This window comes from Malaya genurostris, chromosome 3, assembly GCF_030247185.1.
Source record: "Malaya genurostris strain Urasoe2022 chromosome 3, Malgen_1.1, whole genome shotgun sequence".
In the NCBI taxonomy this organism is placed as follows: domain Eukaryota; kingdom Metazoa; phylum Arthropoda; class Insecta; order Diptera; family Culicidae; genus Malaya; species Malaya genurostris.
In genome coordinates this window covers 174,335,872-174,362,399 of record NC_080572.1, presented here as the reverse complement: position 1 = coordinate 174,362,399, position 26,528 = coordinate 174,335,872, and the positions used below count along the sequence as shown (strand labels likewise).

At 39.7% G+C, this 26,528-nt stretch overlaps 2 protein-coding genes across 6 annotated transcripts in view; one reads left to right on the top strand and one right to left on the bottom strand.

Annotated features, from left to right (window-relative positions):
• Nucleotides 1–26,528, top strand: part of LOC131438139 (uncharacterized) — a 324,280-nt gene that overhangs the window by 57,732 nt on the left and 240,020 nt on the right. The gene's annotated exons all lie outside the window — the stretch shown is intronic.
• Nucleotides 19,767–21,554, bottom strand: LOC131438137 (uncharacterized). Its single transcript, XM_058607957.1, has 2 exons — nucleotides 21,290–21,554; nucleotides 19,767–21,228 (listed from the first exon to the last, which is right to left on the bottom strand). The coding sequence occupies exons 1-2, from the start codon at nucleotides 21,483–21,485 to the stop codon at nucleotides 20,066–20,068; spliced, it is 1,359 nt and encodes a 452-aa protein (XP_058463940.1). The 5' UTR covers nucleotides 21,486–21,554; the 3' UTR covers nucleotides 19,767–20,065.

Genomic DNA, 26,528 nt, shown 5'->3' with positions numbered 1-26,528 from the left:
TTTTTCATTCAACTGCACTTAAACGGAATTTCCAAACTAAGCTGTACTTATTCGATTTTTGCGGTAGCTAAGCTACAATTTAATTAGCTTTAATTCGAGTAGTTGTTTCTCAAACAATATGAACATGTGAGTTAGGTATTTTGTGTTCATTTTGATAAGTCCTTTAGCGCTTACTCATGCTTATCGATGATTCACTGAATTCAACCAAAAGATAAACCTCTCCTGATCAATTTTATCTGCTCACGATTACCAGTTTTGAATCTGTGGTTTATTAATGATTGCGACAACTAAATACCACATATATGGAAGTGAATAATAAATGGCCTGTTAACTTGCTCTTATCAATCTATCTATCTATCTATATATATTGTTGTTTTGTATGGAGAATGGAATTTTCCGTTGAAAAAATCGCCAATGATTGCTAGATCTACGATTGATGTTTGGCGCGCAACGAGTTGCATAAGTGCTTGGCCGTCGAAAGAAAGAATACTAGATTGTTGAAAAAAAATTTTTGTTGTGTGGAGATTTCACATGCATACTTGATCCAACCACGTGCTTAATTGGGTATCAAAATTAGTCCTTACTAATGTCGTTTTCGCTTGAGAAAACTGAAACTGACCCAGGGTAGTTTCATCAAACAAACGCTTTTCGCGAAACTGTTATAGGCTCGCACTTAGCAACGGAGGTTTGAGAAGATCTGATATAAAAACCTGGTTCGAAACTGACTCGATGTTCAGTTCAACAACGTTGAAACTAGGTTCGAAAGTTAGGGTGGAACTTTGGGTTAGGTTTGGCATCAAGCGAAAACGACATAAATGACTGGCGGAATGTACTATTCTAGAAATATCGCTTTAGGCAGAAGAAAAAGTTCTGACATCGTTCACCAGTTGATGGATTGCGTGTAATGTAATCAGATGAATAATATTGGTCATTATGAATCAATGAACAGATTGTGTTGTAGAAGAGCTAAGGCCAAACTAATAGATTTTCCTTGCATTTTGCTTTTGAATGATTTAGATTACTCGAAGCTCGCATAATAAGTGCAATTAGATTTCAACATTCAAGATGAATTGAGACTATTTCATATTCTGAGAATTCTAAGTGTTGGTGATTGCCGATATTTTGCAAAAAGCGGTTCGATATTTCTCTACATTGTATACAACTTCGGCAATCTGGTAGATGATGCTACAAGAACTCGCTATCTCTCGATGCATGAACCGTGAAAGAATTTTTCTACATTTCTTCGCTTCACCTCATATTCTGAGTATTTCACGGTCCTTACCAAAATAGATACAGTTTTTCAATGATCCACGCTGTGTGGAATTTACCAAGAGAGACCGAGTCATCGAGAGAAATTTGCTCCTGTTAAATTAACTATGCCGGTTTTCGTTGCTGAGATGATATCCGTCTTCTTTTGATGGCACTGATAGGATCGTGTAAAGAGTTGCTAGAGAGCGTTCTATGATACTATAAAAGACATTCTTACTGAGAAGAATGTTCAAATTGGTACGATCAATATCAACCTAAAATGTAAGCGTCGTCTCTCCACGTCACCAAAAGTTCCACTCTCCACGTCACCACTCTCCACGTCATCCAAATCCAAATTCTGGGCTAAAGCGAACTAGAAGATAACTGAACCATCATTTTTTTCACTTAAATTTCACCCTGGTTTGAGCTTTAGTGCCTAAATTCTAGACTCTTAGGTACGACGGTAACGCACGACAAATCCATGTGATTAAAATTCACTACAGAACAAAATCTATAACGAATAAAAGCCAGCAATTAAATGTAAAATACCTTTATCACTACTTTCCGACATACCAGAGACTCGGGTGACTCGCATTGATCAGATGTTTATATCCGACTACTCTGGTAGAAGGTAAAAGGTAAGTTACTAGAAAATTTCTGCTTGCTTAAATGACTCTCTATCACGTCTTACTTTTCCGTTCTATATTTTCACTTCCTTGCTCACTTTTGAGTACTATCATTCTACAATTTTCATTTCCTGTTTCTACAAAATGGTCTCTGCACGGAAAGACCGATATCAGCATTTTGGCGAAAAAATTAGTTGATTTTGTGATTTTAGTTAGTTATTTTTTGAGACAACTAAAAAAATCTTACTTTTGCTAATTTAGATTTTTTAATTCTAATTTCCTTGATAATAATAAAATATTTATTGAAATGGCTATTTTTTTAGTTGAATTCACCAATTGTCATTTCTTAGCTAAGGCATACTTCATATCCATTCAACTAATTTTTTAGTTGAATTAGAGAAATAAAACGTTGTTTTCAATCAACATAAATGGTTGAATTGGTTTCTGCAATTTGCAGCTATATGGCGCTCTGTCGCCGAAATAACGCACCGTAATGACTACTAGCCACTAGATGGCACACTACTACCGAAAAAAATTTCAGTCGCGGTTGTCTTTTCTATATTGGCAGCTATAAATACGATGTTGTATTGGAGAAAAAGACATAAGCGAAACATAAACTTCTTTTTGAACATTTTTCTTCTAAATCGCTGTTTTCTTCATTCGACTTCGCGAAATCGACTCTCTCACTGAAAACTTTGAGCACTCGGAAAATAAAAACCGAATTCAAGTAGTACATCTAACGGCGTGACCCGGAAGGTTGGAAGATACAAAAAAACATCATTTGATATGTAAAATAAGAGTGCAACATTCGAAACTCAATTCACTGTTCCGCGTAAAAACATTATTACGCACAATCGCTTCAAATGCGCACAAATTCTGAATAAATACACTTTCCACTAACAGTTTACGTCATTTTTACATACCGGTTTAGAAATTTATATATGGATATATCGTAACACATGCGTAAAACATCTAAACAATTTGCAAGCAGTTTCAACAAGACTGTCCCTTTTAGCTTTTTATTGGATTATTTTGTTTTGACACTTCTCATGAATTTTGTGGCTAATAAACTGGTGATAGATAAATAGAAACAAATTTTCTGATTTTAAAAACAAAATTAGTTGTCAATGAGAATTTCGTGTTGGATTGAGATATTGCTGGTTTGTGTCCAGAATATTCGCTACTAAACTAAACACATTCTCTAAAAATAAGAGTTTTTTTCAGCAAATAAATTCTCAATTTTAACTAATTTTATAGTTATTTTGGAAATTTTGTTGTTAAAATCAACTAATTCAAAAATAGTAATACGAATTAGGCGCTGAGCTAATTTCGGTCGTTCCGTGTGGTTAGGTAAATATCGCAATAAAAATTAAAGAAATATTATGTTGTCATTAAAAAGAGAAAAAAAATAAAATTCTAGATTAAGGTAATAATTTGTGAATCAAATGCCAAATTATTATTTTGATAAATTATCTACAATTGTGTGATTATTCTCTACCGTTTTGTAGCTTCAACTTTTAGCTACAATTATCCTAAAACTTTGATTCAAATGAAAGGTCTCGGAATCCAATAGCTTGCCATTGAGCTTAACCGGATCGAACTTTCGGTTGAACTGAACTGTTTCAATTAGTAGTTTATGTTAGTTGCTGATCGAATTAAGGTGAAGTGTGTTAAAATTTTTAAACTGTCATTTATAGGGGCGATGCAAAAAAATATTCAAAATCGTTCTAAATTTAGCTAAATTTTATTCGGGTCAAACTTTCAGTTTAATTTCGTTGGTTATTTTAGTTGTTGGGCAAGTGTTTGCTAATCTCACAGTAATATGAGAAAGTCATCGTTTCACCACCAAATGAATTTAAACAGGTTTTATTTATTTGTTTAACATGGATGAATGAGAAATAGGAAATCGAAGTTTTTGATTAACATTCTCATCAAAAGATATAAATAATCCTGCCTGGATTGAACAGCACTTTCTTCAAAAGATACAGGTAATCCTTCGCAGTATAAACATCAGAAGAGCTTCAGTTTTCAACTGATTCCGTAGCATTTTTCTCGCAACGCAAGAACAACAAATCGAACCGAACGGCGAAGGCAGGATAAAGCAATCAAGATGATGTCAATTCAGGGAGGGGCACATTTAATCAAGAAAATATTCGCCTTGCGCCGAACAACACAAAAACGCTTTCGTTCGACGATGAGACGACAGCAGCATAAAGCTGTTAACGGGATCGGATGTTGTCTTACCAGTAAATCAATTGATCTCGGTATTTCCATCTGGGGTCGTCGGCATAAAGAGAAAATAATATAGAAGCAACTTTATTATCGGAGAATGTACTGCTCTGCAATTTTAATTTTGTCTTACATTGCACCCGTCTTGGTGGAATTATGGATTTTGTTAAATGAGATTCACTATGAGATGCGGCATTTTTTTTTATTTCGTTTCTTGGCTCGAAAGCAAGTTGTGTTTGTCGACGAAGATGGAAAACGATGACTTTTGTTGAACTTTTGTTCACATTAAAATCGCATGGGGTTGGACTAAGTAGTAATTGTGGGATAGATTCCAGATACATGTTCGAGTAAATTTAATAACTGATGCTCAAGGTAACATTCTTGATATGAAGTATACATCAAATTAGCGTTTTAATGAAGTATGTGCAGTTTTTTCTCGAGCATGGACTATACCGCACGAAAGGATAATCTACAATAATCATCTGAGAGGTTCCGACGTTCCCGAAGCAAATTGGCAACCGTTCCGGTGTTCACAGAGCCGGTAATTTGTTCAATTTCGTTGCACTGTCATCGATAATTAATTGAATTTGTGTCTATCGATTACTGAACACCACAATCATTCCGCCGATTGCAACCTTTGAGCTCGATTATTGTCATCCTATCGGTTTATTGCATTTGATTACGAGTGTTATAAGGTTGTTCGAATAATTTTCTGCCATTTCTATCGCGTATCCTCGCGTAGCAGTGGCAACCAAGTAGATAATTGGTAGAAATTTTCTGGATAACGACTAAATATGAAACGCATTAGTGTTGCTTTAGTGGATTCACCTTCGACACAGTGAATGTTTTTCCATCGATGGACAATCTATTTAGATTGACCTTTGCACACATTTCCCTTGAACTACCTCGTTTTCTACTACTACCAGTTTCTGTGTTCAATATTGGGAAGCAAAACTGCGCCTGCACGATGCACAATGTGTGTCTACCAGCCCGACTGAAGTGAGATATTATCGGAAAATTCAATTTTATTGAACTGATTCAACTCTCGAATGTTGTCTGTGGTGCTCCTATCGGTTCTGAGTTGTCTTTTCTATCCCGCAGTAGGAGACTTGGTTTCTCTGTGAAGGTGAATGGAAATATAATATATCTGCAAGAAATCAAAGCATCTGTATCTTCTGCATTGCTTTCTTTGCTATAGTGTTGCAATCTATAGTCGGATACATTGCTTTATTTTTTCTTGCTTGAACATAAAGCACAGGTTTAATTCTGTTTTAAAGGTTCTGAGAACAGAATCTTGAATTCGAGTTTTCTTCTCACGACGATATGCGACGATACATGCATGCTTGTGTGTGTATTAGCAAACCGACATTTGGCAACACTATAATTATAGTTAGATATATAGATGATAATGAGTGTAAACTGCATGCCTTGACAAATGAACGTAAAAATATTGATATTCAGTCGGTGTTGAATAGTGCTTCGCATCGCACACAAAAAGCTCTTGGCTTTTGTATTTTGGCGGACTACTCTTCGGAAACAAAAAGTACTTCATAATAATTTGTTTCTAATTTCTATTCGTTTTTGTTTCCAAATAATGTTTTTCTTTTTTGAGAAACTCTTCCACAATCGATCTTACCCTAACAGCTCAATGTCGCATAACTCATGCCAGGCCCGTACCCAGGATTTGGATTCGGGAGGGGCCCAGAATGAAAAAAATAATGTTACTGAAGATTGCTTAAGTAGATAATTTCCGGTGCGCCATTTACCGGCGTTGTTAACAGACAACCTTAAACTTTTACACTGGAACTATCATTATTAGGTATTTATGCAAAATGTTGGACTATGACCGAGAGAAGGTTATTGTATTACATTTCTAACGTTTACTGTCATGCCATTTCAATCCCACATGTTTAAGACCTTCTACATGCCCATTTCTAGAGCACAAAAATCAACAAGACTTGTGAAAGATTTCGAGAAGTGGTCCGAGATTGCTCCCTTACTCCGATTCGTGGAGAACGGGAAACACCTTCTACATTGGTAGGTCATATTAGTTGATGGCCTCACAAACTTTCTTAAGCTATACAGGTTTCGGTAACAGGTTCCGGAAGTAGCGGTCTAAAATTCCAAGACAAAGCTCACATCGATTTCTCAGAGATGTCTTAAGGTTTGGGAATAGATGACAGTTCGAGGAGGCCAAATCAGGTGAACAAGGTGGATGGGCAAGTAATTGGAGCATTAACCCGTAATTTTAACTATGGTAGCGATGCTCATGTGCTTCATGTAAGGCCCTTTCACAGCGATTTCGGTCTTTAATCAATTTAGTACTTCAAAAGTATACTATGACAATCCCAGAAAACAGGCATCATGATCTTTCCGACCCATTGAGCCTCTCTTTCAGGCACTCACAAGGACTTCAGTTCATTGTCGGGTAATCATTTATTTCTCTGGCGTATAATAATGGATCCAGCCAAACATGTACTCGAAGTGCACTTGCGCTCGTTTTTTAGTCCTATATAAGTATGTGCGAGATCCAGCTTTTAATTTGCAGAATCTTGCTCAACTATGGTAAGCTCGCGCTCTTTCTCTTTCTAGTCATCCATAACAATTAAATGTCTTATTATTATTGTCATTTATTTTTCCAGGTGTTTAATTTTAATTTTATTTAGTTTTGACACTGCACTGTTCGCTTCGTATCAATTTTTTTTGTTTGTTTCTGTTTCTGATTTCGGGAGGGGCCAGGGCCCCTTGGGCCCCCCCTCTGGGTACGTGCCTGACTCATGCACACATTGATTCGGATCATCTCCCAGTAACATTCAGAAATTCAAATAAAGCAGGAAGTAATTCAATCAGATCTATATTCAACTACCATCGAACTAATTGGTTAGCTCTAATCGAAAGCAATATGATCATGAAATTGTAAGGACTGTACCAGAAAGTATGGACGCACTTTGATTTCGCTGTAAATAATTCACAAGTGTTAGATATTCAAATTTTATTCGATATACTGATAATATTAGACTACAACAACAGAATATTATTCTCAATATTTGCTACTTAGCCATTGTAGACTAGCTGGCGCACCTTCTTGAGAACGTTCTTCATTGAATTCCGTACAGACTTCTTGGCGACAAGTTGTGACACATTTTTCCAATCTTTTTCGAACTGTTGAATGGTTTCGGCTGCCGAGACATGTTTCCTAAGATGTGCCTTCGTTAATGCCCAAAATTCCTCAATTGGTCGAAGTTGTGGGCAATTTGGTGGATTCATGTCTTTTGGGACGAAAGTGACATTTTTGGTAGTATACCATTCTACCGTTGATTTCGAGTAGTGACATGAAGCCAGATCTGGCCAAAAGACAACAGAATCCTTGTGGCTTCGAATCATGGGTAGAAGTCGTTTTTGGAAACATTCCTTGATGTATATTTCGCTGTTCATTGAAGCAGTGGTTTTCAAAATCTTACCGCAGCTACAAATTGCTTGCCAGACCATAGTTTCCTTACCAAAATTTTCGACTACAATCGATGTCTCGTACTGGTTTAACACTTGCCCTTCTCGCACAGTATAATATTGTGGTCCCGGCAAGGATTTGTAATCGAGTTTCACGTAGGTTTCGTCGTCCATGATTATGCAGTTCAAATTTCTAGCAAGAATTGTATTGTACAGCTTCCGAACCTTCGGCCTGATCGATGCTTCTTGTTTCGGACTACATTTTGGTTGTTTCTGCTTCTTACAGGTTCGAAGATTCAAACGTTCTTTAGCACGAAGAACATTTGACTTCGAAGTGCCCACTTTTTTGGCCACATCCCGAACTGAAACCTCCTTCTTTTGCTCGAACGCTTTCAGTTTACGTTTAATCAACTGAGGGTTAGCAGGACCTTTTTTTCGACTCGTTTTCGGTTTATTCTCAAAGGTGTTATCCTCACCGAACTTCCTGATTGCATTTCGTACGGCTTTTTCACTTACTCCTTCCATTTTTGCTATCTTTCTCAGTGACAGTCCGCGTTCTGTGCACCATTTGTACACAATTTTTCGACGATGTTCTGCTGAAAGTTCACGTATTTCAAAACAAACTAATGAAAACGAATAGACAACTGAACAAGTGGTTAGAGAAGCGTGTAAACAACAGGACGCAGCCATAAACATTGACAGATTCTGAACCATTGCGAATTGGCAGCGGTTTTTGGTTGCGTCCATACATTCTGGGACAGTCTTTATTTGATAATTCTGCTGACATCTAATGTAGCAAAATAGCATTAATCGTCAAAGCTAGAAATCTATCAGCTCCAGAAGCTCAAACTAAATTCAATTTTTTTATCTTATGATGTATTTAATTTTGAACTTGCCGAATCAAGTCATAACAAGTGTAGCTCAATACTTTCAGTAAGACAGGAAAGGAAAAAATAAAGCATGAAATTTCAAGTACTACTTAGACTGTTTTCTTGATACTGAGGATTATTTAGTAATTTAGTCTACCAATTCATCTACTGATAAAGACTTTATGTTAGACTATGTTGTTATGTTAGAAAGTTTGTGAACACTGAAGAGTTTACTCGATATAACGACACTCTTACCATTTCGATTCACATCTTTTATGGTTTACATAAAAGTTAAAAATATGATAATATTCTAACGGCCTCAATGTAAAATAGAAATCTATATAAATCTCTTCATACTTGAAAACATTACTCTTTGCTTATTAGAGCTAAAGCAGTGTGCCATATTAGATATATTGTAAGATACGTGAGAAATACGCTTGCAGTAATACTCATCAACGCCAGGCATATTATGTTTGAGTTTCAGCCAAATCTATCAAACTCGTTCAAGATATTATGACTATTATTCATGGTATCCTTTTCCTCAAAGTGTAAACGTGGCTGAAATACGAAACAACATTTTTAGCTCCAATCGTCCTAGTCCTAGGTTACCGTATTTTTTTTTTTCAATCATATAATTTATTAAGGCACACTGCTTAAGCTCTAAGATGCCAAGGGCTTTTTCTAATTTTAATTAACAAATAACTTAAAACTAGGATAGTATATTAAGATAATGTATTGACTTTGGCAGATCCCGCCTTCAGCTGGCAATCGGCACCGGCCGGCGTACTGAATGTAACACGTTGGTAAGTATCTTGGTATTAGCCGCTTTTTTCTGTCCGTGTGGGTTCGCGGGGGACACCCCCAGGCTACGAATACCAGGCCCATATTCATCTCATAGACTACAGCGGCCGTTCGTGGGCAATGATGATGATGTTACGGAGGAAAATGAAAAAAAAAATATACAGAGAAGTAAATATTACGGAGAACAGAGTAAAAAGGGGATATGGGAACAAAATGACTAAGAACGACAAAGATCTAATTAGTTGACATCGAGATGGTGAAAAAACGTGGGAGGGGGAAGCAGAAAATTTAGTGACAGCAGAAAGATCTTGTTAGTTCCAATGAAGATGGTGGACAGACGAGGGATGGGGAGATTCGGGCGGATGTTAGTGTCGAACCTGTGGGTGGAGTTTCTTCTTCGCATCAGTCGAGGAACAGGGGTAACTAACGCAGATTACACTTGTATATTAATGTGTTTAAGGAATTTATATATGAGTAACATATATGATATATCCCGACTCGCCAACACATCTCGAACCGGAACATCAGGTGGTCTACCTCGGGCCCTGAGGGAGTCCTTTAAAACAGACCTGGCGTCACAATACCCCACACATGACCATACGACATGCTCGATGTCCTGATAACCGTTGCCACAGGTGCAGAGACCGCTCTCCATGACCCCAATACGCCGAAGATGTGCGTTGAATGTGTAGTGATTAGACATGAGCCGAGACATAACACGAATGAAATCGCGACTCACGTTCATCCTCCTGAACCAAGGTTTCGTCGATACCCTAGGGATAATGGAATGTAGCCATCGTCCCAGTTCGTCATTACTCCATGAAGTTTGCCAACTTTCAAGTGCTCTTCGACGAGAAATACTGAAAAATTCATTGAAGCAGATTGGTCTTTCATGAATATCACCTTCTAATGCGCCCACTTTAGCCAATGAGTCTGCCTTTTCATTTCCCGGAATGGAACAATGTGAAGGGACCCAGACTAACGATATTGAATAAGACCGTTCAGATAAAGTTCGCAAGTGTTCCCGTATTTTCCCCAGGAAATATGGGGGATACTTTCCTGGCTTCATTGCCCGGAGAGCTTCTATTGAGCTTAGACTGTCCGTGACAATGAAGTAATGGTCTTTGGGCAACGTTTCAATGATCTCGAGGGTGTACTGAATAGCAGCTAATTCTGCGACGTAAACTGAAGCCGGATCACTGAGTTTGTACGAAGCGGTGATGTTCTGATTGAAGATGCTGAAGCCTGTGGACTCGTTGATGTTTGATCCGTCAGTGTAAAACATCTTTTCACAGTTGACTGTTCTAAATTTATTATAAAAAATATTTGGGGCCACTTGAGGGCGCACGTGATCCGGAATTCCACGAATCTCTTCTCTCATGGATGTGTCGAAAAACACAGTAGAATCAGAAGTATCCATCAAATGAGCACGGTTGGAAACAAACGAAGAAGGATTAATATTCTGAGCCATGTAATCAAAATACAAGGACATAAAACGGGTCTGAGAATTGAGCTCGACAAGCCTTTCGAAGTTTTCAATCACCATCAGATTTAAGATATCGCATCGGATTAGCAATCGATATGAGAGATCCCAGAATCGATTTTTCAACGGTAAGACGCCCGCAAGCACTTCGAGACTCATCGTATGAGTCGACTGCATGCAACCTAAGGCAATACGCAAACAACGATACTGAACTCTTTCCAGTTTAATGAAATGGGTGTTCGCGGCGGATCGGAAGCAGAAGCATCCATATTCCATTACGGACAATATCGTTGTTTGGTACAGCCTGATCAGGTCTCCTGGGTGGGCACCCCACCATGATCCGGTTATTGTACGAAGAAAGTTAATTCTCTGTTGGCATTTTTGTTTCAGATACCTAATATGACATCCCCAGGTGCCTTTGGAGTCGAACCAGACCCCGAGATATTTGAATGTGAAGACCTGAGCTATGGTTTCACCCCTTAGTTGAAGCTGCAGTTGTGCTGGTTCTCGCTTCCTTGAAAATACAACCAGCTCAGTTTTCTCCGTAGAGAAGTCGATACCAAGTTGAAGAGCCCACGTGGACAAGTTGTGGAGTGTATCTTGTAATGGTCCTTGCAGATCGGCAGTTTTGGATCCTATAATGGACACAACGCTGTCGTCGGCAAGTTGTCTTAGCGTGCAAGATGTGTTGATATATTCATCGATATCTTTTACGTAAAAATTGTATAAAAGGGGGCTTAAGCATGAGCCCTGAGGAAGACCCATGTAGCTAAATCTTATTGTCGACAAATCACCATGTGCGAAATACATGTGTTTCTCGGACAATAGATTATATAAAAAGGTGTTCAAAACCGGCGAAAGACCATGCTGGTGCAGCTTCTTAGATAGGATATTTATAGAAACTGAATCAAAAGCCCCCTTGATGTCTAGAAATACTGATGCCATTTGTTCTTTACGAGCAAATGCCATTTGAATTTCTGTTGAGAGCAACGCAAGACAATCGTTCGTTCCTTTACCCCTGCGGAAACCAAATTGTGTATCTGAAAGAAAGCCATTAGTTTCGACCCAATTGTCTAGACGGAAGAGAATCATTTTTTCGAACAACTTCCGGATACAGGAAAGCATAGCAATCGGCCGATACGAATTGTGATCGGAGGCTGGTTTCCCAGGTTTTTGAATGGCGATAACTCTCACTTGTCTCCAGTCGTGTGGGACAATATTACCCTCGAGGAACTTGTTGAATAAATTCAGCAAGCGTCTTTTGGCGGTGTCAGGCAGATTCTTCAACAAGTTGAATTTGATTCGGTCTAACCCCGGGGCCTTATTGTTACATGACAAGAGCGCAAGTGAGAACTCTACCATCGAAAACGGTGTTTCGTTTGTATTTGATGTCGCGGCGCGGGAGATCTTCTGTTCCGGAACAGAGTCTGGACATACTTTTTTAGCGAAATCGAATATCCAACGGTTGGAATATTCGTCGCTTTCGTTCGTGGTGTTTTGGTTTCGCATTCGTCGGGCTGTGTTCCAAAGAGTGCTCATCGATGTTTCTTTTGTTAATCCGTCAACAAACCGTCGCCAGTAACCTAGTTTCTTTGCTTTAACTAAGTTCTTCATTTGCTTATCTAGCGCTGCGTAATTTCTATAATTATCAGGTGTTCCATATTTTCTGAACTTTTTGAATGCTAAAGATCTTTCCGCGTTCAGTGATGAGCACTCTTTGTCCCACCACGGATTGGGAGGAAGGATGTTAGTTTTCGCGCCGGGTACACGTTTCGTCTGAGCTTGAATCGCGGAGTCGAGAATCAAGCCAGCCAAAAGCGTGTACTCTTCATCCGGAGGAAGTTCTTGTGTTGTTTCCAGTTTCTCAGACATCGCATTTGCGTAATATTTCCAATCAATATTTCGTGTGAGGTCATACGAAACATTGATTGTCTCCGATGGTCTTAATCCGTTGGCGATTGAAATTACGATAGGTAGATGATCGCTACCGTGAGGATCGGGGATTACCTTCCACTTGCAATCCAACCGTAGCGATGTCGAGCAAAGGGATAAATCCAGCGCACTTGGTCTTGCTGGTGGTGCAGGAATCCGTGTCATTTCTCCCGTATTCAATATTGTCATATTGAAGTTGTCACAAATATCATGGATCATAGCTGATCTGTTATCGTCATGAAGACAACCCCATCCCGTACCGTGTGAGTTAAAGTCTCCTAAAACCAACGTTGGTGCGGGAAGGAGTTCTATGATATCACTGAGCCGCTGATGCCCAACCGAGGCTCTAGGGGGAATGTAGATGGAAGCAATACAAAGGTCCTTACCTTTGATTGTAACATGACATGCGACAACTTCAATACCTGGTATCGAGAGGAGGTTAATTCGATAAAAGGAATAGCACTTTTTGATTCCCAAAAGTACTCCTCCATAGGGGGTTTCTCGATCCAAACGAATAATATTAAAATTGTGGAAGTTGAGAGATATTTCAGAAGTTAACCAAGTTTCGCACAATGCAAATGCATCGCAATTCGTGGTATATAATAGATGTTTGAAGGAATCAATTTTTGGGATGATACTTCTGCAATTCCATTGTAAAACAGTGATCAAATCCTTGACCTCATTGGATAAATTAGCCATCGAAGGATACAATCGCTGAAAGAAGGGGCCATTTTACAGTCAACTGTTTCAAAAACGTCTCAGCTACGGGTACAAAGGTCATCAAAATACCTTTCAAGGAGTCAGAGATATTGAAAGTTTTAAAAATCCAGTCCACTATATCAGAGAATTTAATAAATCCAGCATTTGGTTGATTCTTTGACTGGTCTTTAGGGGCAATTGAGTTTTTGTTTGTCTTAGGAAGTGTTGGAAACTCCTTATCAGATCTCAGTTTTTCTAGATCAGGAGCTATTCTTTGCTTCGGTGTTTTACTAACACTACCATTAGCTGTTACTTTTGGAGGCCCCTCAAGGGCCACCTTCGAACCCTTACTAGGTAGCTTATGAGAGGAAATATTTCTCCTTTTCCTGTTGCTACGAGGGATGGCCGAAGATGTGCCTTCGAGAGGGTCGTCTGAATCGCACTCGTCTGTTGACAAGCAAGCATAGGGATTTGCAGATGGGCTTGGTGGTGTAGCACTCTTTAGCATTTCTGCAAATGTGCGCTTGGAGCGTTCCCTCAAAGAGTGCTTTAGCTTATCTCCACGCAATTTGTAGGTGGGACATGCTGAGAGATCATGCGGACCCTCACTGCAGTAGAGACACTTTTCAATGGCTCTTCCGCAAGAGCCATCCGCATGACGCTCTCCACACTTCGAACAACGGGGCCGATTCGCACAATGGGAGGCTGTGTGTCCTAATTGCTGACAATTAGTACAGTTCATAACCCGCGGCACGAAGAGACGTACGGGTAGACGAACCCTGTCCAGAAGGACATAATTTGGCAAAGCCGAACCAGCGAAGGTCACACGATACGAGTTCGATTGAGGATAAGATTTTGACCCATCCTCGGCGATCGATACTGAATGCAAGCGTTTGCAATCCAGTATCTTCAGATTCTTGAGTAAGGGGTTTTTGAAACCGCCAACCCCGTGCTCAAGAATATCTGCGCAAGTCAAACCTGCATCTGTGACCACGCCGTCTATTTCGACTTCGCGGGCTGGTACATATACGCGATAATCCCGCGTAAAGAGCTCATTTCGAACGATCTCATTAGCCTGCTTTAAGCTGGTCAACGAGACCCTGAGTTTGTCGGAGCGCATTTTTACTATTTGTGTGATAGTCGGGTAATGTGACGTCAGGTTCTTATTTAATGTCAATAAATTCAATGCTTTATCTTTAGATTTGGTCCGGAAGTACACCACATATGGACCGGTCGATAGCGAGGGTTCATCGGAATATTCCTTAATCCGGGGGGTTTTATTACTGTCAACAACAGGCGGATTAGGATCTGTCTTCATTTCTTCGTCTGGAGGGGGAGGACTCATTGTGCTTACTGTAGCACGAGGTTATATTTAGGCAAGTGGTAAATTATAAGAGGGATGCAACAATAAACTGTAATAAGTAATAAGAATAAAGAAAAAGGCAATACTTAGCTTGTTGTACAAATGCAAGGAACGGTCGCCAAGACCTGCTCTTGGTCGATTGCCACTTCAATTGATGCCAAAAAACCTCTACGAGGAAAAGCACAAAGCACCAGCTAACGGTTCGGTGCGAAGGTGCAAAAAACCTCACCGAGGAAAAGGCACAAATAAACTGTTTATAGTTTGTATGGACTAACGGTATCACTTCACTTCAATGTTCGATCACAATCGACACAGGGAACAATGGCCGCTTGTTTATAATCCGCACACTTGGCCTTGATCGGCGGAACAATAACCGGCTAACGGTACCGTTTCGATCGACCGCTCACAATAAGGCACTGTTCTATTATATAACGCGAAAAAAAACCTCTCAGAGGAAAAAGCACTATTGTCTATCACGCAATATCGTCCGACCACTTTATCACACACACAACTGGTTTTCAATGCTTTCGCAGTAAATCCAAATCACGTCTGTTCGCTCGGAAGGTTGAAACGGCAATGTTGGCTAGGTTACCGTATTGTTGACAGAAATTCAACTGGGACATTACAAGTCTTCTGACCACAGCTAGAAATCTGCAAATGAATTATGTCACTAGGCCACTTGGTCAATAGGGTCACAATCCATCCCGCTTGCACGTACCACGGAAACGTTCAATCTGCATCCAAAAACAAGAGTCCTTTCGATTCCCAGGGGATCACTGCCACATACACCACTAGGTGATGGGGTGATTCCCCGTGGCCCATATCTACAAAACCCGTATCCAGCTCCTACATCCTCATACTCTCCTTCCCGAAACCTCCACCTGGCAGCTAGCTGGTCGCTTTAAGGACCTAAATCGTCAAACTTCTAGGACCCTCCCTAAACCTATACCTATCCACTACCTTTGTAACTTTGTTCTTTCTTTTATTCTCACACTCACTTCTGTGGGCCATCCACCGGAGTAACTCAACTCCAGGGATGTTCTCTTGCGAACCTTCCTCGATCAAATAAACCAGCAAACGGTTCAGAAAACCAGGTCGTTGGCCACCCGCTGTTTTTTTTTTGTCAAAAATTTTTTATTCAGACCAATTTGCGTACAAGCTTTACGTGGCCGAATGAGCCATGTTTTTATTAGATAAAATAATTTTTTTACCGTTGGATCTCGTTGTCACTCTTTTTCTAGGGGGAGAGGAGCTTCCATTTTTATCTTGCGATGAGTGAGGGGCACTTTGTTCGTGGCTCGTCTCGTCCTCCATTGCCGCATCGGTGGTATCGTTGTTGGTTTCCGTTTTTTCTTCGTTTTCCTTGTAATTCGCATTCTTGGGTTGGTTGTTAGTTGCTGTAGACGCGCCTTGTTGTGCATTAATTGCAGTTGTTGGTGGGTTTGATGGTACAACAGAAGTACTGCGCTCACTAGTTTCCGTTGTTGGGCGGTTGTCCTTATTTTTGTTTAAAGGTGTCCTTTTTGCAGTTTCAGTGCAAGGTTTGCCGTAGTGTGCAGGTTGTTCACAAAACTGACATGTAACCAGTTGATTTTCATACGTAATCAGCGTTTTACACGGATGTATCCCGTCTTGATCACAAATGATGTAAGATGGAATTGCTTTACGTAGTTGCATATGTACCACGCCATTCCGGATACCCGGAAAAAAATTCCGCCATACTTCCCTTTCGATGGAAAGAACTTCACCGTACTGCGACATACATTCCCGAACATACCCCTCGCTGGTCTACGGGGGAAGGTCATGCACGCGTACTTCTATTGCATTGCATGAATTGTAAAAATCACACCCTATAGCGAGATTTGAAGAAATTTGTTTTATTTAAACGATAATTTTTTGTAAATACTCCCAAAGTTGAATAATGTTAATATATAGTGCGAATAATGTTAATATATAATTGTATCCATTATACTGATATCAAATGTTACTTCCCGGACTACACAGTAAAATTATCTAAATGTTATATGTAACGAATTCTCAATGCCAACTTAAACAAAGAAAAAGAAAATTTTTACATTAGACATAATTTTCTATTAAATATAACATAAATTTCCGATTTTTTCTTGCACATTTATATTAAGTATGTTTTTTTTCAATGCAGCGTGAACTTTAAAATTGATATAATTCATTTTTCTGATGACTGATCGAGATTTACATATCACGTAATTTTCTCTTACCGCTTTCACATGGCCAACTACATTCTTAGAAAAAATGAAACTTACATTTGACGTAAATCCAAGCGTTAAGTTAGTTTTCTATATGGAATACTGCGAATAAAAAAATATCGAAATTTGCGTTAAAGTAACCCCCTCTGATAGCAAATCATACCCAGCACATGGAACTACTGCACACCCTGGTAATAAACATATGTTCAAAATTTCATAGCGATTGCTCAATTATTGCGCTTTGTAGAACTGTCGCCAGCATGACTAGCTACCTCTGAAAAGTCGTCTATCAGTTTTTTGTTTTATTCGACTCCCAAAAATATTTTATATTATAAATAAATCGCCTGCCCTGGAGAGATCCATTGAATCTCCCAAGCTACGAAAATCGATGTAGGCTCGTACACCTCGATTTGCTATCTGTCCGCCGTGATACACTGAAAGCTGTTTTCGTCGCGGACCTCATCCAATCTCGAATTGATTGTGCAGATCTCCTACAACAGCTAAATTTTAATCCCTTTCTCAGAATTCCTCGTGCTAGAACTAACTATGGCTTTAATGAACCGTTTTCGAGAATGTGTCGCGTATTCAATACTTGCTCTGATGAATTTGATTTTAATTTATCTCGTAACACCATTAAAACCCCTTATCTCCGATTTTTGGCATTAAAAATGCCTTACTCTTCACTATATGGGGCCGGGTGTCAATTAAAAGTTTCAAAAATAGTCGCGTAACCTTTTTGTGTCATAATTTTGAACGTTAATAACTCGGTCATTTGTTGATGGATTGTTATAATTTAACAACCAATCGATTCGGAAACTTTTAACTTAAACATGTATGACGACGTCGTTTCAGTATTTCAATAGCATACTATTGAAAAAATGGTTAGAATCGACCTATGTTTTCATCCACCAATCCCCGTTGTGCAAAATGACGTCAACTTCTTGTTCGGCATAGGAGGCTTTGCGTCATGCATAAAGAACACCGTATCGTTATGCGTAGTATGAAGAGAAATCTATAAATATAGGCTGCACAATTCGCGACTACGAAGTTGAGTTTGACAGCTTATGTGTGTGAAGTGGAAGTAAACAAGCAGAAGTAAAAAAGTGCTAAATTTTAAACGTACCGTTTTTATCGATTTTCGCTTTGCTGTTTGAAATGGTTAGTCCTGGTGTTTTTTAAAATCTTCGAAAATACTAATTATGTTAAATAATATAAAATAATCGCTATGGGCGATGCCTATTTTTCCGTCTTAAAAACAGTGATCGGTATCTGAAGAAAAGTAAACACAATTTCAGAACAGCATTTATGAATGAAAATCTATCACTATGTTTCAAAATTATTGAGATTGTTTTAGAATAACATGTTTTCTACTCGTGGTGTAATTTTTTCATATAAGTGTTTCCTTTAAATGTGAAAATAATTCATTTTTCGATTCATCATTAGGAGCCGTCAAAAAGTGATACGTTTAGTGTATGTGTGAACTTGTCGGATGTTTTCAGCTACGCTGCTGGAGGAAGCCGCTTGATAGTCGAAGGTGAAAGAGTATTCAAGGCTGGGCACCTTCTGATAGTTGGAATAGATGAGGTCCACAATGATGGATTTGGCATATTTTCCACTTGTCTGCAGTCATCCTCTCCAAGTGCCGAGCCGCATACAATAAAAATTCGCACCGGCAAAGAGTTCTCTACTTGGTCATTTTTATGTACTTGCAAAGCCGGTAATGGAAAATGCAAACATGTGATGGCAGTTCTGAATCATTTATTAAGGTTTGTTTACTGAATATCCGTGTGAAATTATCAATCACAAATTTTTTTCTTGTTATAGAAATCCAGTTATACCTTTGCTCACTGTAACAGATTTGAAACAGAGGTGGGGCAAAATCGCTGCAAAAACTGCCTCAGATATATACAAGGCAACAAAATTAAAGGATCTGTGTTTCAGTAAACAATGGTTAGGTGATACAGCACTAACTAATATTGCTCTAAACGAATCTAACTTTGAAGAAACCCCTGAAAAAAAAATTCGCTTGAACAGCAATTTTCGCAGTATTGAAACTGATGAGTCAGAAAATTCCCAGATTTTGAATCACTTTGTGAAAGGTATTTTAATGTTTCTAATAATGTTTGTTGAGTTTTGACTTGATTTTGTATTTTTCAGCTTTTCCCGAATGTTCTCTCTCCTACGAGATACACGGTAGACCAACAAATACAAACGTGCCCAAAATATTAAGTAAAAAACCCGATATATCTGAAGAGCTACTGTTGATGGGGGTAAATAACCATAGACAATCTACGGACTCATTATGTTCTTTGGTATCATATGATGAGGATATTAGTTCAGCAACACTGAAAGCATATCTGAGCCAACTTTTTGAAACCAATCGATACATAGAGTATAAATATTTGATCGGACCTCTAGAAGCTGACTTGTGTACATTTTACGAACTGAAAGTTTGTGTATCTTCCCGTGAGAGCATCGGAATTTGCCTACGAACTCTTCATCAAAATTCAAAAGAATGGATTGAAGAACGAAGTCTCCGGATCACTGCCTCGAACGCTTATCAACTATTTACGTACTATGTATCACAAACTTGTAAAGGGAAAGACTGGAAACGAAAACTGACAAAACTTATTATTCCTAAAGAATTCAACTCACCTGCGATTGATCACGGTAAAAAATGTGAAGCAAAAGCAATGCTTGCATACGAGAAATCCACGGGGAAAAAAGTTTCACGGTGTGGATTAGTCATACCACCGCGTGTGCCTTGGATTGGATGTTCTCCAGATGGTTTGGTTGTTGAGGAACGGAAAATAATTGAGATAAAATTTCCATTTGTAGGAAAAACCTTAGGAATTCGTGATACAATTGAAAATTTGCCGTATATAACTAAAAACACCTCGATACTTCGTAAAAATCACCAGTACCATGCCCAGGTACAACTAAATATGTTCATTCTTGAATGCACTTCAGCAGATTTTGTTATTTATTCTGAATTTGACGAACAGTGTTACATCATTAATATTAATTATGATGAAGAATTTGTTGTAAATATGCTAAATAGCTTGAAAGAGGTGTACTTTAATGTTTATTTGAAGAACCTTTACACACTGAAGAATTAAAACGAATTATTAAAACAAAACGAACTAAAATCTTTTATTTGACAATATCGGATTCGATAAATTAACAATTGCACAAGCAATAATTATGAGTTCATCTAATACAGGAACAAATCTTGAGTCTACCTTAGAATTAAAAAACGAAAATATTCTTATTCGCTGAATAGCGCGTTCAACGTGTACCCGTGCTGCTGCAATGGAGATGTTAAGAGTTGCATCCATTCTGCTTAACTGCTTCGCTGGGGCATGTAAAAATGGGGGTCTGACAAGTTTAATGCCTTTTTGTTCGCACTCTTTTCCAATCATGAAACCCTTGTCCGTCATCACTGCTTGACCTGGCTTGAACCGATCTAAAACCTTCTCCTCTAAAACAATTTGTTTGTCAGATGTTTTACCTCCATATCCTGCACTAATATAAATTATGCTTCCACCAGGTGACACACCCACCAAATATTTTGCCGTCTCACGTGATTTATAGTGCGAATATGTATTTATTCTGCAATGCAAACACTTGGGTTTCATTATTGAAATTTCAGTGCAGTCCAGCACAGCAACAACGTCTTCAAAATCAGGCCTAAAGTAATAGGGTGTATTGTTAGCAATTTGCTTCTCAGAAGGCCAGTATATAAGCGGTTTGAGAGCAGCACTCAGGTATGGTAAAGTTCTATGGAAACAAGACGAAATCGTTTGAGAGTGCAAACGAAATATACCCGATATACACCGAAATGTTAGATTAGTTTTTAGTTTGATAAAAACAATCAGTACTTCTTCTTCTAAGCTAACTGATGAATGAGGTTTGTCGCGGTATTGTTTCAAAAGCATAATAGCTTTGACAATGGAATCCAACATGATACGCGATTTCAGCCCCGTCCAAGCTAGCAATTCGTCATCGTTCTCAAAGGAAATCGCAAGAGTTCGTTTCAGATGAAGGTTTTTCAAATCAATGCTATCAACTTGAATGTGCTTTTCAACCATAACGCGTGCTACTTCATTGAATTCTTTGCCAGAATTTACTTCAGGTGACATAGTTCTTGCCTTTTTTCGTTTTTCAGGATTCTGCCGATTTGAGGCACGGATTGAGCGACAATCAATCAGTTTTTGTTTTAGTTCCGTAGTAGGAACACAAGGCAAATTTGTGTCGGGGATTGCAGAAGGCCTGAGAATTAATCTCTGTGTGGTACGGTTCATGCCTGAGAACAGAAACCAAGTTGCATTTGTCTGAATTTGAACTTAAACGTATTTAATACTTACTTGGGGGAAAGAAATTTATTGCAGAGAAATGTGAACTACATACACGAGCAGTTTTCGTTGGCTCGATTTTGATTCTGAGTCGTTGCAACCATGTCATGTATCGTTTTTTGTCTGACTTTTTAGGGAAGGAATGGAACGATATATCTGGTCGATATCTATTTTTGCAATCTGGAACATAACACATCGTTCGGCTCATCGACTTTTTTGTATTGTTGTTCTCATCAACAATATCAGAAAATCTGTTTGCGACCCCATCCGAACAACTTTTCACATCCATGATCTGCAGAATTCAGAGAAGAACAATTGCAAAAAAATCTCGATTACATTGTTCTGTTATATAATGAATTGGTATTTCATAATGAAATTTCCAAGAAAAATTGTTTTATCATAAAAAATTAAATATTCCCTTACCTATGCGGATTGCTAGCGCCGGGAGAGAAGTTTTATTTTGCTTCTTATTATCAGAATTCCTGTTACGACACACCACAAATCAAGTGAAAAAGGTAAAGCACAAGGCGTTTCAATTTTTACCACCTCAACACGCACAACATCACATAAAAAACCAGAGAATTAATTAATTTTATTTTAGCGAAAAAAAGTCTTCTTTTGTTTACATCCACTTCACACACAGATTAAACTTTCATAGGTAGCAGCACCGTTCCTTCTAAGTCGCGAATATTTCTTTGCCTAGACAGTCATTCTTTGTCGATAGTTGAACGTGTTCAGACGTGTTTTCGTTCTCTCGCGTTTGTTCGTTCGTTTGTTGAGTTTTTATGGCGAAACGTAGACGCCGCTCGGGAGGCTCAAAAGCTAGTCCCAAGGCGAATCCTAAGCGTAACAAAAATAACACACCCAGTCCGCGTGTGGTTATTCAAAACCAGAACCAGAATCAATCCACAATTGGTGATATGATGTCAGTGCACTCCGCTCGTTCGGAAATAAGAAGCAACCGTACCGCAACCAACGTAAGCGATGTCAACGGATTCGGTGGCCCTCTCGATGAACTGCCCGAAGAAGAAGAAGAAGCTAAAGTGAAACTTCCACCGCTGATGGTGAAATCAGTCCCGCTCGCAACGTTACAGCGTGAACTGATTCGAATTGGAATTCAAGCCGAATTCAAGCTGTGTGGTATCGGCATCAAGGTGATGTTGCATACCAAATCCGAGTACGTGAAAGCAAAAAATTATCTCGATCGTGCTGGTGCAGAGTATTTCTCGCACGATTTGGCAACGGAAAAGCCATTCAAAGCAGTGGTACGTGGTTTACCGCTGATGAGCGGTAATGACATCGCATCGGAGCTGGCCGAACGATACAAGCTCCAACCGGTTGCTGTTTTCCCGATGACTAGGAAGGATGTCACCAACAAGTATCGCGATTGTCTGTACCTCGTGCATTTTAAAAAAGGTACAGTGACACTGAACGCTTTGAAAGCTGTTAGATCCATCAGCAGTATGATCGTGAGCTGGGAACCGTACCGTGGGACAAACCGTGACGTCACCCAGTGTATGCGCTGTCTGAACTTCGGACACGGTACACGCAACTGCCATCTTCAACCGAGATGCAACAACTGCGGTCAGGTGCATTTAACGTCCAGCTGCCCTGCAGAAGGAGACGCCGTATTGAAATGTATTCATTGCGGTGAAGGTCATCGGTCTACCGACAAGCAGTGTCGCAAGAGGGAGGAGTATAAACAAATACGGAAACGTGCATCGCAGAATCATCAGCCTGGAAGAAAACCCAACAAGGGTCCGGTTTTCAATAACGGCGAGTTTCCTTTGCTGGCGTCAAATCGGAAGAACGGCGCTGGAACTTCCTCCACACAGCAACTGCCGCCGCAGCCAAATCCTACGGTTCCCTGGTCATCGTTGTTGGCAGGATCCGGAATGCCACTTGCTGGAGTGAACGGTCAACCAGCTCAGGTGAGTCCCCATTTAAATACCCCTCATTTGGACCAAAATCTTCCGCCCAAATTTACCACCGAACAACTCTTGCCGATCTTCGCAGAGATGTGCAACAAAATGCAAAAATGTCAAACAAGATTTGACCAGATTTCTGTGTTAGGGCAATTCATTATACAATATGCCTGTTAACCCGTTAAATATTGTTTTATGGAACGCCCGCGGATTGTCGCGGAAACGCGTTGAGTTGTGTGATCTCTTGGAGCAACAATCAACAGATATCGTAGCTATCACGGAAACGCATTTAAAACCCGGAAATAATCTGTACCTTCCTGGGTTTAACATAGTTAGGCTGGATCGAACCCACTCGGGCGGAGGGGGTGTCGCTCTAGCCATCAGAAAAACTATTAAATATATCATTCAACCGCACTATCGCACATCGGTGATCGAAGCCGTCGGTATCGAGGTGTCTTCCGATACTGGAAAAATTATTATTATTGCCGCTTATTGTCCGACACAGTGCAATGACGGCAATGGGATGGCAAGGAAATTTAAAAATGATCTTGCGAAGCTAACCAGAACCGACAAGAAGTTCATCTTGGCTTGCGATTTAAACGCGAAACACGAGACATGGCGAAATATCCGTAGGAATAAAAATGGGTGTCTTCTCTTCGAGGATCTACAGCTGGGTTATTACACCATCCACGCTCCGTATCAGCCGACATATCTTTCGCCTGCCGGCATCTCGTCCACCTTGGATATAGTTCTGTCGAACTTCGACTTGCTGAGCCAACCAGTTACAACAAACGATCTCAGCTCTGATCATTTTCCGGTTTCATTTCAAATCGGTGGTGATATTCAGTGCGGTGAACCGCAAACCAGGAAAAACTACCACGACGTCAACTGGGTGGAATTCGCCCGGATTGTTGATCGGCATATCGATGCTACTAAAGCGTTGAATTCCACTGACGATATAGATGAGGCTTTATCCGAGCTGAAGGCCGCTATCTCTGTAGCTGAGAACCACTGCGTTAGACAGGTTCCGATCCACGGAGTATTGCTTAAAATCGACACGATGACCAAAGCAATTATCCGTCAACGTAACAAAGTACGGCGCCAATTTCAACGGTCAGGCGATTTATCGAAAAAATACGTTGCATCGAAATTGTCAGAGCTGATCAGTTCTCGAGTTGATGACTTGAAAAACGAAAACTTCTCGTCAATGATCCAAAGGCTAGACCCGTTCTCGCGGCCTTTCTGGAAGGTGTCAAAGGTATTAAAGTCAAAACCGAAACAAATCCCTCCGTTAACTCAGAACAACGACATTCTGGTAACCCCGTTTGAAAAAGCGACCGCAATCGGCGAACACATTTTGCGCTCTCACAACCTGGGTAATTCCGTTGTCAGTCCCATGGAAGACGCAGTTCGAGAAACGATGTCCACTTTGCGTAACACCCCCTGCTACGTTCCGGAAAATGTTAAGGTTAAACCCGAACAAGTTGCCGCAACAGTAAAAGCATCCAAAAACATGAAGGCGCCGGGCTTTGACTCGATTTTTAACCTTACACTGAAGAAACTCAGCCATCAGACCTACACCTTTATTGCCAGTGTTTTCAACAGATGTCTCGATTTGAACTACTTCCCCTCGGAGTGGAAAATCGCCAAGGTTGTACCGTTACTTAAACCATCTAAAGATCCAACGAATCCCTCTAGCTATCGTCCCATTAGCCTTCTGTCGTCGCTAAGCAAGCTCTTCGAAAGACTCATCTTAGATCGTGTTCTATTGCACATCGAAAACAACAATATTTTCCTGCCCGAACAGTTCGGATTCAGAAAGGGTCATTCCACAACTCATCAGTTGCAAAGAGTAGTGAACATCATCGACCGTAACAAGCACGTCGCAAAGTCTACAGCCATGGCTCTGCTGGACGTCGAGAAGGCATTCGACAACGTCTGGCACGAAGGTCTCATCTACAAGATGTATCGCTACAACTTCCCAGTGTACCTCATCAAGATAGTACAAAACTATCTCAGTGGCAGAAGCTTCAAAGTCAGCGTGAACGGAACCCTATCGAACGGGTTTGTTGTACCCGCCGGAGTACCTCAGGGTAGTATTCTCGGACCAGTACTGTACAACGTCTACACCTCGGATTTCCCTCGACTTCCTGATGGTTGCCAATTCTGCTTCTTCGCGGATGATACAGCTATCCTTTGCAAAGGAAGGGTCACAAAACATCTCACCAAAAAGCTGCAAAACTGCCTTGATTCCGTTGTCAGCTACATGAACACCTGGAAGATAAAAATTAACGCTTCCAAAACTCAGGCGATCCTGTTTCCATACAGCCTATCTCAGCGACTCACTCCTCCAGCTGATTGCAAGATCGTGGTTGATGGGCTTCAAATCGACTGGTCCAATGAGGTGGTCTATCTGGGGCTCACTTTTGATCGTAAACTACTTTTCCGCTCGCATGTCGATAAAATCGATAAAATCTAAATGCTCTTTGCTCATCAAATGTCTCTACCCATTAATCAAGAGAAGGTCATCTCTTATTCGCAAGAATAAGTTAGCCGTTTACACCCAGATCATCGCTCCAGTGTTTCAGTACGCGTTGCCTGTGTGGGGGAGGTGTGCCGTTACACATCGGAACAAAATCCAAGTGCTGCAGAACAGAGCCCTGAAAATGATTCTGGATCTTCCGTGGTTCACCAGGACTTCAACAGTTCATCAACTAGCAGACGTCACTACCGTCAACGAGAAACTAATTGCAGCCAATGGAAAATTCCAAGAAAAATGTGCAATTTCTGAATACCCTCTTATTAGTTCACTATTTTAGTTTTGTTGTAGTTTTAGTTGTAGTTTAGTTTTATAAATCAAACTGTCTATCAGTTAAACTGTTAAAAAGAAATTGAATCAAAATTATTAACTAGTAAATTACCGTAAATCAAAAGATGAAAAGTAACATTACTACATCACTTGACATGTAATATCATACAGAAATGTAACCAAAGAGAAACAATAAATATTTAATGTAAAAAAAAAAAAAAAATTCTTTGCCTAGTCGATGCTTGACTGCGAATGAAACAAGTAGCTCGTCCAGTGAGCTGATTACTGGATTGTGTATGCGTTCGCTCGCTGGATTGTCGCTTTTGCATTATGTGTTGGTGAAATTTCCTGTTGTCTGCGCAACACCGTGTTCGCTTGAATATCTTATACAGGGTGATTTTTTAAGAGCTTGAGAACTTTTTTAAACAATAAAACGCATAAAATTTGCAAAATCTCATCGGTTCTTTATTTTAAACGTTAGATTGGTACATGACATTTACTTTTTGAAGATAATTTC

Bases quoted from the DNA above. Each gene is read 5' to 3' on its own strand.
- LOC131438137 (XM_058607957.1), bottom strand. From the start codon at position 21,485: ATGAGCCGAACGATGTGTTATGTTCCAGATTGCAAAAATAGATATCGA. The intron at 21,229-21,289 runs GTAAGTATTAAA...TTCTGTTCTCAG, and splicing joins AATAAATTTCTTTCCCCCAA to GCATGAACCGTACCACACAG.